A 14762-nucleotide genomic window follows, 5' to 3' on the forward strand; every position below is an offset into this window, starting at 1 on the left:
CAATCATAAAAATTTGAATTTCTTACCACAAGCTTTCTGTAGCTTCAGAAAAAACTTTGAGTATATATCTCTGAAGTTTAACAGTTCATGGGGCCTGTTCATTAAATCTGCAATGGATCCCTCAAGAGGACACACCCAGGGTGAGACAAGCATCCTGAAGATCCTTTTTCTGAGTATGGAAATTATATAAATACTTTATAAATCTATATCCGTATAGTCATGGAAAACAGTAAGATATGTACTGTACCTTTTTGGACTTGATGAGTTCCACTATAATGTCTAATGTTTTGGTGGGATGTTTTGGGTGGTCAGGTTTGTTTTGCAAAGTCTTTTTCAACTCTGTTCCCTTTTTGGGAAGGATGTTTCTCAGTCGGGTCTGCTATCCCATCCAGGGTGCCAACATGGAGTGACGAGTGGATGTGCAGTATGGGTTTGTCACAGTGGTTCCCCTAAGTAAAATGTGTAGTCTAATAAATACTTTAGCTTTTAGATGTTAGTGTAGCATAGGCTTACTTCCAATGGAATATGTGTTTGACATTGTACATCACTTTATTTAAGTTCTACCCTATAATGAAATAGCACATACTTGAAAAAAGGCCCTCTGCTATTACATATTTGTCCAGGTCAGACCATGCCTTCACGAAGTCAATTTCTCTGTCTGATGGTAGCTGGATCCGGCCTTTTAAATGTCCCAACTGCAGCATAGGTTTTTGACATGTTCAGAAGATATTAATAACTAAAGAACTAACACAGACATACAATAAGTGTAATTAATGGTGCTTAATGGTGTTATGTTTACAAAACAAATCCCATTGCAATGCCTGTCTGTCAAGTACTGCTCTTTGGCTATTATAACGCTAATACGGCAACATATTAACATTTGTGTCATTATAATGTGTCTTGGTATTATCAATGTATAAACAGTAGATTACAAAAGGTTTCTCATGTGGTATGTCAAAGGCATATTACACAATACTTTTTGGGAGTTGCCTTACCACCAACCCTGACAGCAGAAGCTCACACAATGGCATCGTAAGGATGACATTGTTGTTGAAATTGAGGAATGTGTAACGTTCTGTTGTGGTTTAGGTTATTTTCAGTTAGTCAACTTTTCTGTGTTAGGATTTATTTCTGTGTTGTGTTGTTTTTGATGTGTTCATTAGTCTTGGTCTTACTCTCTTTATTAGTCTGTATGTTCCCTCTATTGCTTTCACCTGTTTTGGTTAATTGGTCCCGCCCTTCTCACCTGTTCCATTTTCCTATTTAAGCCTGCCTTAGTTGTTTGTTTGTTGCTGGAACGTCTTGTGTGTACCCCTCGCGCCAGTCTGCGGTAAGCCCTCTCCAGCCTCTGATTATTTTTGTATCCATCCTGCCTGTCTGTCAGTCCGTGCCTGTCCTGTTTTTGAGTCTGCCTTTTGCCACCTGGATTTTGTTATTAAAACCCTTTTTTTAAGTTCCAGCTCAGTGTCCGGCTTACTTCTGGGTTCTCTCATCACAAATCATTACAGAATGCAGAGGCATATTCTTGGAATATGCCTCTGCATTCCATGAATTCCATGATGTAAAATATACAGTCATGCTGCATGAACAGAAATGATTATTTACACTAACATCATAATATCACTTTAACAATATATATCATGTATTCACAAAGAAACATAAGCAGAATTGTTGAAGTTTCACCTTTTTTCACATAATTTATCCTATACACCATGGCTTGGGTAGTCACAACATTGGAGGGAATGAGTTCTGGACGAATGAGCCCTGGACAGTAGGGACAGATGCTTATGGGAAAAAGCATGGTGGTGGGGTTTCCTCCTGGGTTCTAAGCTTCAAATGCAATGTTTGTAGGGACGGGATCCGCTTTTCTCTGTAAACGTATTATGTAGGGCTGGGCAAGTTAACGCGTTAATTTCGCGTTAACTCATTAGACTATTAACGGCGATATTTTCTTTAACGCGCATTAACGCATGTTGCTCACATTATTTTGTGAAGGTCTGTTGCTGCGGTGTAGGGGTTTGAATCAGAACAGTAGGTGGCGATAATGCGCCAATAACCTCGCTGTCAGCCAAGCCTCGGATTCAGAGTAAGAAAGGTGCTGGCCGGAAAAAAACAAAGCCGACATGCGGAAGGCGGTGTTTCCCGCAGGAATTTGCTTAGGCGAGGCGGTGAGTTGGCGGCCGGAACAAGTTTTGTGCGGAGCGGAGCGGAGCGGGGTCTGCATCGACGCCGTCGGTGAAGTCGCTTCGCGTTTCAAAGTATCCATGTATTTTTGCCTGTTTTTCCCTGCCATTCACTATATGCACGCGAGAAAGCAACAACAAAAAACCGCGTGTCAACGTCAAATAAACGCAAGCAACGCAAGCATATCGAGTTAGCAAGCATTTCAGTTTAAAGTTCTTCCAGCAACAAATATGACAGAAACAAGTTAGTTGTAACCACTGCCAAGTTAAACTTTGGTATTGAACATAAAATGGTAATGCTGCTCCCTGCGGTTACCTCAGAAATTGCCTGTTTTTGGTAGATTTTTTCCCCATAAAGAGAATTCCCTGTCAGTGGCAATAAGCTTTAATTTATTATTATTGCTATTTTTTGTTTTACATGTTTAAGTTGAGCTTTACACTAAATATGTGTTACTGATAAGTGCTACAAATGTTACAACACTTTTGTTTATATGGCAGCAGAACATTAAAATAAAAGTGCTCTTTACACTACTTTTGAATTCATTCTAGGAGTTTGTAAATACAATGCGATTAATCGCGATTAATCAGGCAAATTATGCGATTAATCGCGATTAAATATTTTAATCGTTGCCCAGCCCTAGTATTATGTCATTGCACAGATTTTTCGAGTGTTCAAACTGTTTGGTACAGAAAAGATGCCACTGTCCACCATGTGACTTTCTAAGTCATCAATGTCCTCGACCTCTACGTCAGACGTGGCCATAAGTGTGCCTGGAAACTCTTGGAAACTCCACCACATTGCCATTATGCAATGAATATGCTGATGTGATTTTCCGCTTCCTTTACATTGACAGTGCCACTTCCCTGCCACTGCATCAAATGTTACTCCTTCCAAGTGGACACCAGCTGTCTGCTTCTTTCGTAAAGACGGAAAAATATACATTGTCGAGAACCTCCCTTATCTCCAAAAAGACACAGGGATCACACTGTCAACTTCAGTTTTTTGCTATAATATCCATTGGTTCACATTTCAAACCCCAGTCAGAGGACATCAACCCTTTCATAAACATGTCTTGAAGTAAAGCAGATGTGAGGACAGCTGGTTTGGCATTCTTTGTTCTTTTAAGGTGAACACATTCTTTTCCAGGATTTCCAGAGGACCGTGCTATCTGCATGAATTTGTGACAGTTTTCCACCTCAGTCAATTTAAGGTGGGTTGGTTGACTTCACAACAGGAATTGGTAAAACTGGACTGTGATCATGTTTTGGAGTGACATACAACCCATTTATAATGTCCGTACAAATCATCGGCGTTGTTTGTATTGAAGGCACATCCCTAATATGCCTTTGCAGATTTTTGGGTGTAATGAACAACGCTGTGTAGTGTGGACAGGCATTATGGGCTGCACTGTAGTCCAAGTTGTCTGTGGCATCAGCTGTGTCGATTTTTCTTTTTTATGTGTCAGGTTTTTCTGCAAGAGAGAAAAAAAGTATTTTTTAATCATTACTATCAATGTTATAATTTCGAATACAGATATGGATCTTTATCTCTTAATACTTTTATCTGCTTTACAGCGTCTATGTCTTGAGCATTTTTTCATTACAAAGGTGTCATGATTTTAGGTTCTGTCTTAAGTTTGAATTATGGAATAGTTTGAGTTTTGTTGTGGTTTGATTTTGTTCTTTGTTTTATACTATCTGTTGGGGTTCTGTAAGCTTTTAGCTCAGTTCTGTTCACCTGCCAGCTCACCTCCAGTCACTAGCCAATCAGTTCAGTTCAGTTTCCACCTGTCACTTGTAATTAGTCTTCACTCCCGTTCACCTGCTCACTCCACTATATAGTTCTGCCTCGGTCTTCAGTTCTCTGCCAGATCATTAACGAGCCACGGTGAGTTTAGTTCCAGCATTCTATATTCTGATTGACCTGTTGATGATAACCCGAGAGCCTTTTTTGATTCTGAGCCAGCCTGTTCCCTGATCTGTTTTTCCTGCCCTGTCTGACTGATTTACCGGTTTACCGACTAGTTTCTGTCCCATGGTTATCCGAGCTTGCTTTGCCCTGTCTGTACCTCTGCCTATTTTGGACTGCTTTTTGTGTACCGGATTTTGGACTGCCCTTTTGACTATTGAGCCCGCCTGTCCCTGTTTTCATTATTAAAATCCTGTTTTTTGCCTTAACCTCACTTGTTTGGCTTGAATACTGGGTTTGCCTGATTCACGATCATAACAGAATGATCTGGCCTAACTAAAACCTATCGCCCAACAAGTTTTTAGAGGGTTTTTTTTTTTTTTCCCCTCCACACGCTATGGCTTGGGAGGGTTCCAGATTGGCGTTCTGTCCCACTGGTATCGGTCCCAGACGCCATCTCTCCAGCAGCCGCAGCAGCAGTAACCCGCTGCCTGCTCCGAGCTTACGATTGGGAGGGCTTTTTGTCACTAATTCAGGTTCTGCTCAGAATAGAGGGGATCACTCACCCAGCGACACCGCTGTCGGCTCTGCCCATGGGTTTTATCCAGACCCAACTTTGTTTATGGAGGTCGAAGCGGAGGTGGTGCGGGATCTTCGCCCGGATCTTTTTCTCTCTCTCCCTCCAGAGGAGGAGATGCAGGGAACGCTGTGGGCTCCGCCGATCCCGGCTCTACCGACAGGATCAAACCTCCAGCAAGTCCTGCCGTCCCGCCGTCGGAGGAGGGGACGGAAACCTGTGGGTCGCTCCTTCACCCGTTCTGTTCGGCCGACAGGCGAGTCAGTACCGCGCCCGTCCGTTGCCACTTCCTGCCCAGTGGATCGGAGTCCGGTGCTCCCCAGAGCTGAGCAGCCCACAGCGCCTCCTGGTGGCGCCCGTGACGCTGAGGATCTGGCTCTGGAGGACCAGTTAAGAGCTTTTGCCCCTATTATTAAAGACCTTAGGGAGGCTCTTTTCTGCCAGTATTCAGAGGAGCTGGAGGCAAAATTAAAGGAGGTCGAGGGGCACTATAGAGCGGCTCTCCAGGGTTTCTATAGTGGACTCAATCCTGTCCCCAAGGGTCCAGCCGACGCCCCGGCACCTGCACCTGTCCCAGAGGACCTGCCTCCTACCTCAGCTCCAGTGCCGGCCTCCGGCAGCTATAAGGCAGCACTGTCTGCGCAGCCGGCCCAAGACGCTGCAACCCCCGGAGGGTCCGCAGCCGGCCCAAGACGCTGCAACCCCGGAGGGTCCGCAGCCGGCCCAAGACGTTGCAAACCCCGGAGGCTCCGCAGCCGGCCCGAGACGCTGCAACCCCGGAGGCTCCGCAGCCGGCCCGAGACGCTGCAAACCCCGGAGGGTCCGCAGCCGGCCCGAGACGCTGCAACCCCGGAGGGGTCCGCAGCCGGCCCGAGACGCTGCAACCCCGGAGGGTCCGCAGCCGGCCCGAGACGCTGCAACCCAGGAGGGTCCGCAGCCGGCCCGAGACGCTGCAACCCAGGAGGGTCCGCAGCCGGCCCGAGACGCTGCAACCCAGGAGGGTCCGCAGTCGGCCCGAGACGCTGCAACCCAGGAGGGTCCGCCGCCGGCCCGCGACGTGGGAACCCAGGAGGGTCCGCTGCCAGTCTGCGACGTGGGAACCCAGGAGGGTCCGCCGCCAGTCTGCGACGTGGGAACCCAGGAGGGTCCGCCGCCAGTCTGCGACGTGGGAACCCAGGAGGGTCCGCCGCCAGTCTGCGACGTGGGAACCCAGGAGGGTCTACCACTGGCCCACGATGAGGGGGTTCAGACGAGCCCTCTTTCAGGCCGCAACTCAGGGGCTCATCGGGACACTGGGCGCCGTGGCCCTCGACCAGACGACAAGCGGCGCCGTGGCCCTCGCCCAGACGACAAGCGGCGCCGTGGCCCTCGCCCAGACGACAAGCGGCGCCGTGGCCCTCGCCCAGACGACAAGCGGCGCCGTGGCCCTCGCCCAGACGACAAGCGGCGTCGTGGCCCTCGCCCGAACGACAAGCTCCGTCGGGGGCCTCGCCGAGAAGACAAGCACCCAGAGCCCCATGGAGACTTAGAGGCCCCTGGACCTCTTCTGAAGCTCTTACCCCCTCATCTTTGGCTTGACAGCCAATTTCCCAAGTGGCTGACCAAACTGTCTTTGTCGGAGGTTCTGGAAGGGTTACTGATGAGGTTCTGGGTGTTAAAGGGTCTGGGAGCGTCTGAACCTGTAGCCTGTAGCCAGGTCCCGTCTGAACCTGTAGCCTGTAGCCAGGCCCCGTCTGAACCTGTAGCCTGTAGCCAGGGGCCGTCTGAACCTGTAGCCTGTAGCCAGGTCCCGTCTGAACCTGTAGCCTGTAGCCAGGGGCCGTCTGAACCTGTAGCCTGTAGCCAGGGGCCATCTGAACCTGAAGCCTGTAGCCAGGGGCCGTCTGAACCTGAAGCCAGTAGCCAGGGGCCGTCTGAACCTGAAGCCAGTAGCCAGGGGCCGACTGAACCTGAAGCCAGTAGCCAGGGGCCGACTGAACCTGAAGCCAGTAGCCAGGGGCCGACTGAACCTGAAGCCAGTAGCCAGGGGCCGACTGAACCTGAAGCCAGTAGCCAGGGGCCGACTGAACCTGAAGCCTGTAGCCAGGCTCTTCCTGAACTCTGTAGCCAGGCTCCTCCTGAACTCTGTAGCCAGGCGCCTCCTGAACTCTGTAGCCAGACTCCTCCTGAACTCTGTAGCCAGGCGCCTCCTGAACTCTGTAGCCAGGCGCCTCCTGAACTCTGTAGCCAGGCGCCTCCTGAACTCTGTAGCCAGGCGCCTCCTGAACTCTGTAGCCAGGTGCCTCCTGAACTCTTTAGCCAGGCGTCTCTTCTAGCTCTTAGTCCGGCGCCAGGTTCTGTTCTCTCTCTCTCCAGGCGTCGGTTCCTGAGGGTCCTGTTCTGCCGCCGGCCTCAGAGGTTGCTGCTCCGCCGCCGGTCTCCGAGAGACATGCTCCGCCGCCGGTCTCCGAGAGACATGCTCCGCCGCCGGTCTATGAGAGACCTGTTCCGCCACCGGCCGCCGGACATCTTTGCTAACCGGGGCCGTCCTACAGGACACCCGCCGGATTACCTGTCTCACAGGGGTCGTCCGCCGGGACGTCCGCCGGAGAACCTGACACGCCTAGGACGTCCGCCGGAGAGCCTGACACGCCGAGGACGTCCGCCGGAGAGCCTGACACGCCGAGGACGTCCGCCGGAGAGCCTGACACGCCGAGGACGTCCGCCGGAGAGCCTGACACGCCGAGGACGTCCGCCGGAGAGCCTGACACGCCGAGGACGTCCGCCGGACAACCTGACACGCCGAGGCCGTCCTTCGGGACATCCGCCGGACAACCTGACACGCCTGGGTCGTCCTCCTGGACGCCCGCCGGAGAACCTGACACGGCTGGGTCGTCCTCCTGGACGCCCGCCTGAGAACCTGACACGGCTGGGTCGTCCTCCTGGACGCCCGCCTGAGAACCTGACACGGCCGGGGTCGTCCTCCTGGACGCCCGCCTGAGAACCTGACACGCCGGGGTCGTCCTCCTGGACGCCCGCCTGAGAACCTGACTCGCCGGGGTCGTCCTCCTGGACGCCCGCCTGAGAACCTGACTCGTCGGGGCCGTCCTGCTGGACGCCCGCCTGAAAACCTGACTCGTCGGGGCCGTCCTGCTGGACGCCCGCCTGAAAACCTGACTCGTCGGGGCCGTCCTGCTGGACGCCCGCCTGAAAACCTGACTCGTCGGGGCCGTCCTCCTGGACGCCCGCCTGAGAACTTGACTCATCTTGCTTTGTTTTAGTTTGTATTTGGACATTTGTTTGACTCTAGCCCTCCGTCCTGCACCTCCCTCCACCCACCCGATCTAGTCTGTCTTCTTTGTCTTGATTTAGGCCGTCTGGAATCCGGCCTTAAGGAGGGGGTTCTGTCATGATTTTAGGTTCTGTCTTAAGTTTGAATTATGGAATAGTTTGAGTTTTGTTGTGGTTTGATTTTGTTCTTTGTTTTATACTATCTGTTGGGGTTCTGTAAGCTTTTAGCTCAGTTCTGTTCACCTGCCAGCTCACCTCCAGTCACTAGCCAATCAGTTCAGTTCAGTTTCCACCTGTCACTTGTAATTAGTCTTCACTCCCGTTCACCTGCTCACTCCACTATATAGTTCTGCCTCGGTCTTCAGTTCTCTGCCAGATCATTAACGAGCCACGGTGAGTTTAGTTCCAGCATTCTATATTCTGATTGACCTGTTGATGATAACCCGAGAGCCTTTTTTGATTCTGAGCCAGCCTGTTCCCTGATCTGTTTTTCCTGCCCTGTCTGACTGATTTACCGGTTTACCGACTAGTTTCTGTCCCATGGTTATCCGAGCTTGCTTTGCCCTGTCTGTACCTCTGCCTATTTTGGACTGCTTTTTGTGTACCGGATTTTGGACTGCCCTTTTGACTATTGAGCCCGCCTGTCCCTGTTTTCATTATTAAAATCCTGTTTTTTGCCTTAACCTCACTTGTTTGGCTTGAATACTGGGTTTGCCTGATTCACGATCATAACAAAAGGGGATCCTTTTGTTGTGGATTTAAAGTGCAGTAAATTACATCCATCTTGTCTTTCCTTTAGGTTCAACGTAACACAACGTAGGTACCTCTTAATGATTAAATGTTGCCATGCTTTAACAATAGAGGTATACAAAAGTTTCATCAGCCATGAAGGTGAAAACAGATAATGAAATATGAAATTACTAATTGCTATCAATAATGAAGTTGAAATTAAACTTTGACACCTGCCAAGGTAAAAAGATTAAGAAGATTTTAAAATAAATTTCATTATTTGATATCTAACACAAAGCTTGTTCCAAAAAATTATGTGCCAAAGTTGTTTCACAACAAAAACATTGCAATGTTATATGTGTTACACATTCATTCACCTCTAATCATTGTGTAACACATTGCTATTTGACTCTGTTGGAAAATCAGCTGGGAGGATAGGGAGGAGAGTTTCAGAGGAGGCTTAGAAGATGGTTTGGACCCGTTTAGAGGTTAAAGACTGTCAAGCACTCTGTGAGCTGCACTGGAACATTGATGGGCTCACAAAATCACATAAAACATGAACTTATATGTGAAGTTGTTGGTACCAGGTGCAACTGTTGATTATCACCCAAATATCAAGCTATGTGTGACAACAAACATAAAAGCCCTCCTAAAGAATAAGAAGAGGGCTTTCAGAGCTGTCTAAAAGAACAATCCAGGGGGTCCTGAACATGGAACCCAGTCCACATGGCCCCCCCGGGGAGGGGCCGATTGTTCAAGGAAAAACCCAGAGGTCCTAAGGGCCTGGGGAAAGGACCTGCAAGGGAGTCCCCATCCCATGGAATACAACCCATTGCAGAGGCCGTAAACCCCCCTCGTCCCCCCCAACGGGGAGGGGACCTGTTTAAAGAAAAACCTCAAACCACTCAGGTGGATTAGGAGAAAGGCCAGGACCAGATATCTTTTCTTTCTCCTCCTCTACTTTCTTTCCTCTTCCTTCCTCTTTTTTCTTTTTACCTTTTTTCTAATCCTCTTAGGTCCAACCCGTCGAGGCTAAGGTCAAGACCAAGACCAGATGACCAGGGCCATACATACATTGAGTCCTAGGCCAGGACCAATGTCTCTTCTGCTTTTTCTTGACTAAGGTCAGATATTCACTAAAGTTAGAGCCCGGTATCCTGGCCAGGGTCAAACCCCAAGATTGAGGCCCGATACCCAGTAAAAACTAATACTAATACCTATGCTATAACTGTTGTGATAACCTTATTCTATGCTATGTTTATAACCACGTAATAACCACGTAATAACCTTATTCTATGCTATGTTTATAACCACGTAATAACCATGTAATAACATTATTCTATGCTATGTTAATAACTATGTAATAACCATGTAATACCCCTAATTCTATGCTATGTTAATAACTATATAATAACCATGTAATACCCCTAATTCTATGCTATGTTAATAACTATATAATAACCATGTAATACCCCCAATTCTATGCTATGTTAATAAATATATAATAACCATGTAACACCCCTAATTCTATGCTGTGTTAATAACTATATAATAACCATATAATACCCTAATTCTGTTAATAACCATATAATACCCTAATTCTGTTAAAGGCATACTATGCAACATTTTTCAGTTAATTAATATGTTCCATACCGTTTTGGATGATTAAATGAGTCATTTCAGGTTGAACAAAGGTTTTCTCTGCCGCCCTGGTGGTCTGTGGGGGAAATACCGTACTTGCAATTGCAGGAGCACTCGGCCCGCACTCACAGGCTCAGAAGTCTCGTGTGCATCGCGAGAGTCGGTCTTGCTTTACGGCGAGAGCTGCTACACGCCCGCAATGAAAGGCATGCTCGTTGCTAGCGCAGTGGCGATATTTGTGCAGTTATCATGGCGGAACCAGCGACAAAACAGCGAAAGCCCATATCTGAGCAGGCAAGAACGAGCAAAAAGGGTTCTGGACAGAGAGAGGAGTTGTACACGGGTGAACATCGGGCAAGCTTTTTCTGAATGGCGAGAACTAAAAGAAAAAGCAGGCTGCAAGGATGACGCAGACCTCGCGTTTCTGCTGATGCGATTGTAAGTAACATTGTAGGGTTTCCAACAATGTTACGACATTCCAAAAAAATAATAATAAAAAAATAAAACTAACTTGATATGCGCGCAAAGCTTGTCTCCCCCCGCTCCGCTCAGCCGGTCAGCGGCACAAATCCCCCCCCCCCCCCCCCCGCTCCGCACAGCGGCGCAAAGCTTGTCTCCCCCCCGCTCCGCACAGCGGCGCAAAGCTTGTCTCCCCCCCGCTCCGCTCAACGGCGCAAAGCTTGTCTCCCCCCGCTCCGCTCAGCGGCGCAAAGTTTGTCTCCCCCCGCCCGCTCCGCACAGCGGCGCAAAGCTTGTCTCCCCCCAGCTCAGCTCATCGGCGCAAAGCTTGTCTCCCCCCCCCCGCTCCGCTCAAACGGCGCAAAGCTTGTCTCCCCCCTGCTCCGCTCATCGGCGCAAAGCTTGTCTCCCTCCCCCCCGCTCCGCTCAAACGGCGCAAAGCTTGTCTCCCCCCGCTCCGCTCAGCGGCGCAAAGTTTGTCTCCCCCCCCGCCCGCTCCGCACAGCGGCGCAAAGCTTGTCTCCCCCCAGCTCAGCTCATCGGCGCAAAGCTTGTCTCCCCCCCGCTCCGCTCAACGGCGCAAAGCTTGTCTCCCCCCTGCTCCGCTCATCGGCGCAAAGCTTGTCTCCCCCCCGCTCCGCTCAACGGCGCAAAGCTTGTCTCCCCCCCGCTCCGCTCAAGGGCGCAAAGCTTGTCTCCCCCCAGCTCAGCTCAGCCGCTCATCGGCGCAAAGCTTGTCTCCCCCCCGCTCCGCCGGTCGTCCCAAATTCCCAGTGGAAACACTGCATTGGAATGGTTTCTCTCTCTCTGTGTGCATGTTCATACTTTCACTGTGTTAGTCATTGTTTGTACTGCCGTTTTTTTTCGACTTTTGTATTCGTTGTGTTCGCCTGTTTGCTAAGCTCAAAACAACCGCGCCTGGCTTGACGGAGAAACCAGGAGAACAGCTGAGCATCTTTACTACAGTGCACTTTTACTTTCGCCCTCTGGGGGGAGCATCGCTGGAAAATCAACGCCGGTTGCATAGTATACCTTTAATAACCATATAATACCCTAATTCTGTTAATAACCATATAATACCCTAATTCTGTTAATAACTATATAATACCCTAATTCCATTAATAACTATATAATAACTATGTTTAAACTATGCAATAACCCTAATTCTGTTAATAACTATGTTTAAACTATGTAATAACCCTTTGTTCTGTTTTAACTATGTAATAACCTTTTCCTGTTATGTTATAACTATATAATAATATAATAACCTTTTTCTTATGATATTTTACAATTATGTATGACCTATGTAACAACGATTTTATGTTACAACTATGTAATAACTATGATATGTTATGATATAATATCTATGTTATATTAAAACTTTTTTTCTTCCTTCTTGATCAGGGTGAAATATTCCCTAAGGTAAAGGTTATGACCAGATATCTTGATCAGGATCAGTTATTTACCAAGGGGGTGAAAACTGAGGCCTCTGCCGAAAAGCAGGAGGTCTAGCACGGGCCATCCGACTAGGCTCACCCGGCGGTGGGCCCCGTTGGGGTTGGCGGACCTCACTAAAGATGTTTTTTTTTTTACTTTTTCACAGGGAGGCAAACAACTGAAAGAGGATTTCCAAACGGGAAACTTGACGTAAACATAAAGGTTTTTTTTTTTTTTTTGGGGGGGGGGGAATTTTAAATTTTTTAAATTATCTTCCAATTTTTTAGAAAAAACAAAACAAAACAAAAAAAAAATTTTTTTTTTTTGTATTTGTGTAGAGCAATGAGTTAAATCAAAAGTGTGCCGTGACAACTTTCAACCTTTTCCCGGTCTTCATCAGGTCTGGCACACATGAAGAATAATGATCTGCTCATCGGCTGTCTGGGCTCAACTGAAGAGCAGAGGGAGTGAGCCTGCTTATATAGGCAGTTGACTCCACCCCCTGAACAAAATAGCCAACTTGATTTTTCTTTAGTAAAATGTTTTTATGGTTTTTAAATATATTTTTTAACATAGCAGTTAGTGAATGCATTATTAAATGCATTTGTGAAATAATGTTTTTTTGTATTTTTTTGTCTTTTTTCATGTTTTTGCAGATGAATATATAAAAAAGGTAAGGTAATATAATTATTTTGTTTGTTTTTGTTTTTATGTTTTTAACAGGTAAGTAAAGTAAAGGTAAGTAAAAGTTATTTTTTTGTTCTTTTTTTAGGTTTTTTCCACAGGTTAACAGGTAAGTAAGGTAAAGGTAAGTAAAAGTTATTTTTTTGTTCTTTTTTTCAGTTTTTTTTCCACAGGTTTAACAGGTAAAGCCGGGCGTACACTGTACGAGTTTTTCCCCTTTTCGGGCCGATTCTTCAGTCGTGCGAGCATTTTTTGAATCGGCCGAATTTCAGCTTGATCGTAGAGGGGGGGAGGAGGGGGGACTGGCTTCTCACGACTACCTCCAGATCAGGAATCGGACGATCGGTGAAAATCAAACATGTTTGAAATTCAGTCGGCTGTCGTGAGGTTTTTGTGAGCGAATCCTGCTGTTCAAGCAGAGCTACGAGGGGGCGCCCTCCCCTCCTCTCCGTCCCCGCCAGCGGAGGGAGGGAAGCGGGCGTCCCTGAAGCAACCTCCGGCCGGTGTTGGGGAGGGCGAGCCGTCCGGTCCGCGCAACGCGCTGGCCGCCTGTTTCGGCACTCCTCCGCGGTCCGCAACGCGCTGGCCGCCTGTTTCGGCACTCCTCCGCGGTCCGCAACGCGCTGGCCGCCTGTTTCGGCACTCCTCCGCTTGTTGGGGGGGGCGGGCCGGGCGACCTGCCGTGCCGCGCGGCCGCCGGTGCGTCTCGTCCCTCCTCTCTCCCCTCCGTTCCCCTGACGCCCGGTGCCTCCTGCGGGCTTCGCCAGAGCTGGGCTCGAACCCCTGCTCTGGGTCCCTGTCACCTACCGTCGCTCGCCTGCCTCTGCCACCACAGTGAGCGGTCCCAGAGGGGACACGACGTACAGTGTGAGCAGTCCGGTCTCGTCCGAGCGTCGCGCCGCACAGATCGTGAGCGGTGAACTTTTAAACCCCGCGGTTCCCTCGCACAGTTTGAGATGTATATAAGTACCACGACTGAAAAACTCGTACAGTGTACGCCCGGCTTAAGTAAGGTAAAGGTAAGTAAAAGTTAACCAGGTAAGTATGTAAAATTGTTTTTATAGAATTTTTAAGGTAAGTAAAAGGTAAGTATTAGGGTTAAAGATTATGGTTAGGAGGAAGAACACTTTCTCGATAACTCTCCCCACCACGTCCGACGACAGGGGCAGTTTGGACTAGAGAGTTAAAGGTAATGCACGGGCCGGCGCACATCATTCTCCAGTCCCCAACTCCATTAAAGGGTCCGCCCATAAGCTAATAAGGGGGACTGCCCCTCCGGCCACCAAGAGAGAACCTATTGTCCAGTCTTCGTCCAGCCAAGAGCGAGCCAAGTCCCCTAAGTAAATACAGCGTTTAGAGCAAAGCATCAAAAATAAGGTAAGCAAACTAAGGTAAGTAGACTAAAGTAAGAAAACGGCATCTTAAATCAGGCAAATAAAGGGTATTTTGTTGAATTAAAACTACAGATTAATAAACTAAAGTAAATTAAGGTAAGCAAACTAAGGTAAGTAAAACTAAAGTAAGTAAAATAGACGGCGTTTTGTGCCTATCTCTTCTTTCATTTTGTAAATTAAAGTAAATTTAAAGAGCGCCCTAAATCCGATAAATAAACTAAGGTAAGTAAACCAAGGTAATGTCCATTAGGCCAAGTAAAGGGCGTTTTAAATCAGATAGATAAACTAAGGTGAGTAAAGTAACGGGTGTTTTGAATGGGACCAAATAAAAGTAATTTAAAGTGAACATAATAAATAAAGAATTAAGTAATAAGGTAAGGTTGCAGGAACTAAAAGATAAACCTAAACCCCAAGGTGAGCTAAGATATAAAACTACCAAACAAAGTAATACGGTAAGTATCAGGGTAAGTATTCCCCAC

General features: G+C 48.1%; 1 protein-coding gene across 1 annotated transcript in view; it reads right to left on the reverse strand.

Moving 5' to 3' along the window:
* Positions 1 to 4930: 4930 nt before the first annotated feature.
* lipea (lipase, hormone-sensitive a) overlaps positions 4931 to 14762 on the reverse strand; it is a 42785-nt gene continuing 32953 nt past the window's right edge. Inside the window, 1 exon segment of the mRNA XM_036144813.1 lies at positions 4931 to 5047. Within this exon segment, the coding sequence (XP_036000706.1) occupies positions 4931 to 5047 (117 nt within the window).

This window comes from Fundulus heteroclitus, chromosome 13, assembly GCF_011125445.2.
Source record: "Fundulus heteroclitus isolate FHET01 chromosome 13, MU-UCD_Fhet_4.1, whole genome shotgun sequence".
Taxonomy (NCBI): domain Eukaryota; kingdom Metazoa; phylum Chordata; class Actinopteri; order Cyprinodontiformes; family Fundulidae; genus Fundulus; species Fundulus heteroclitus.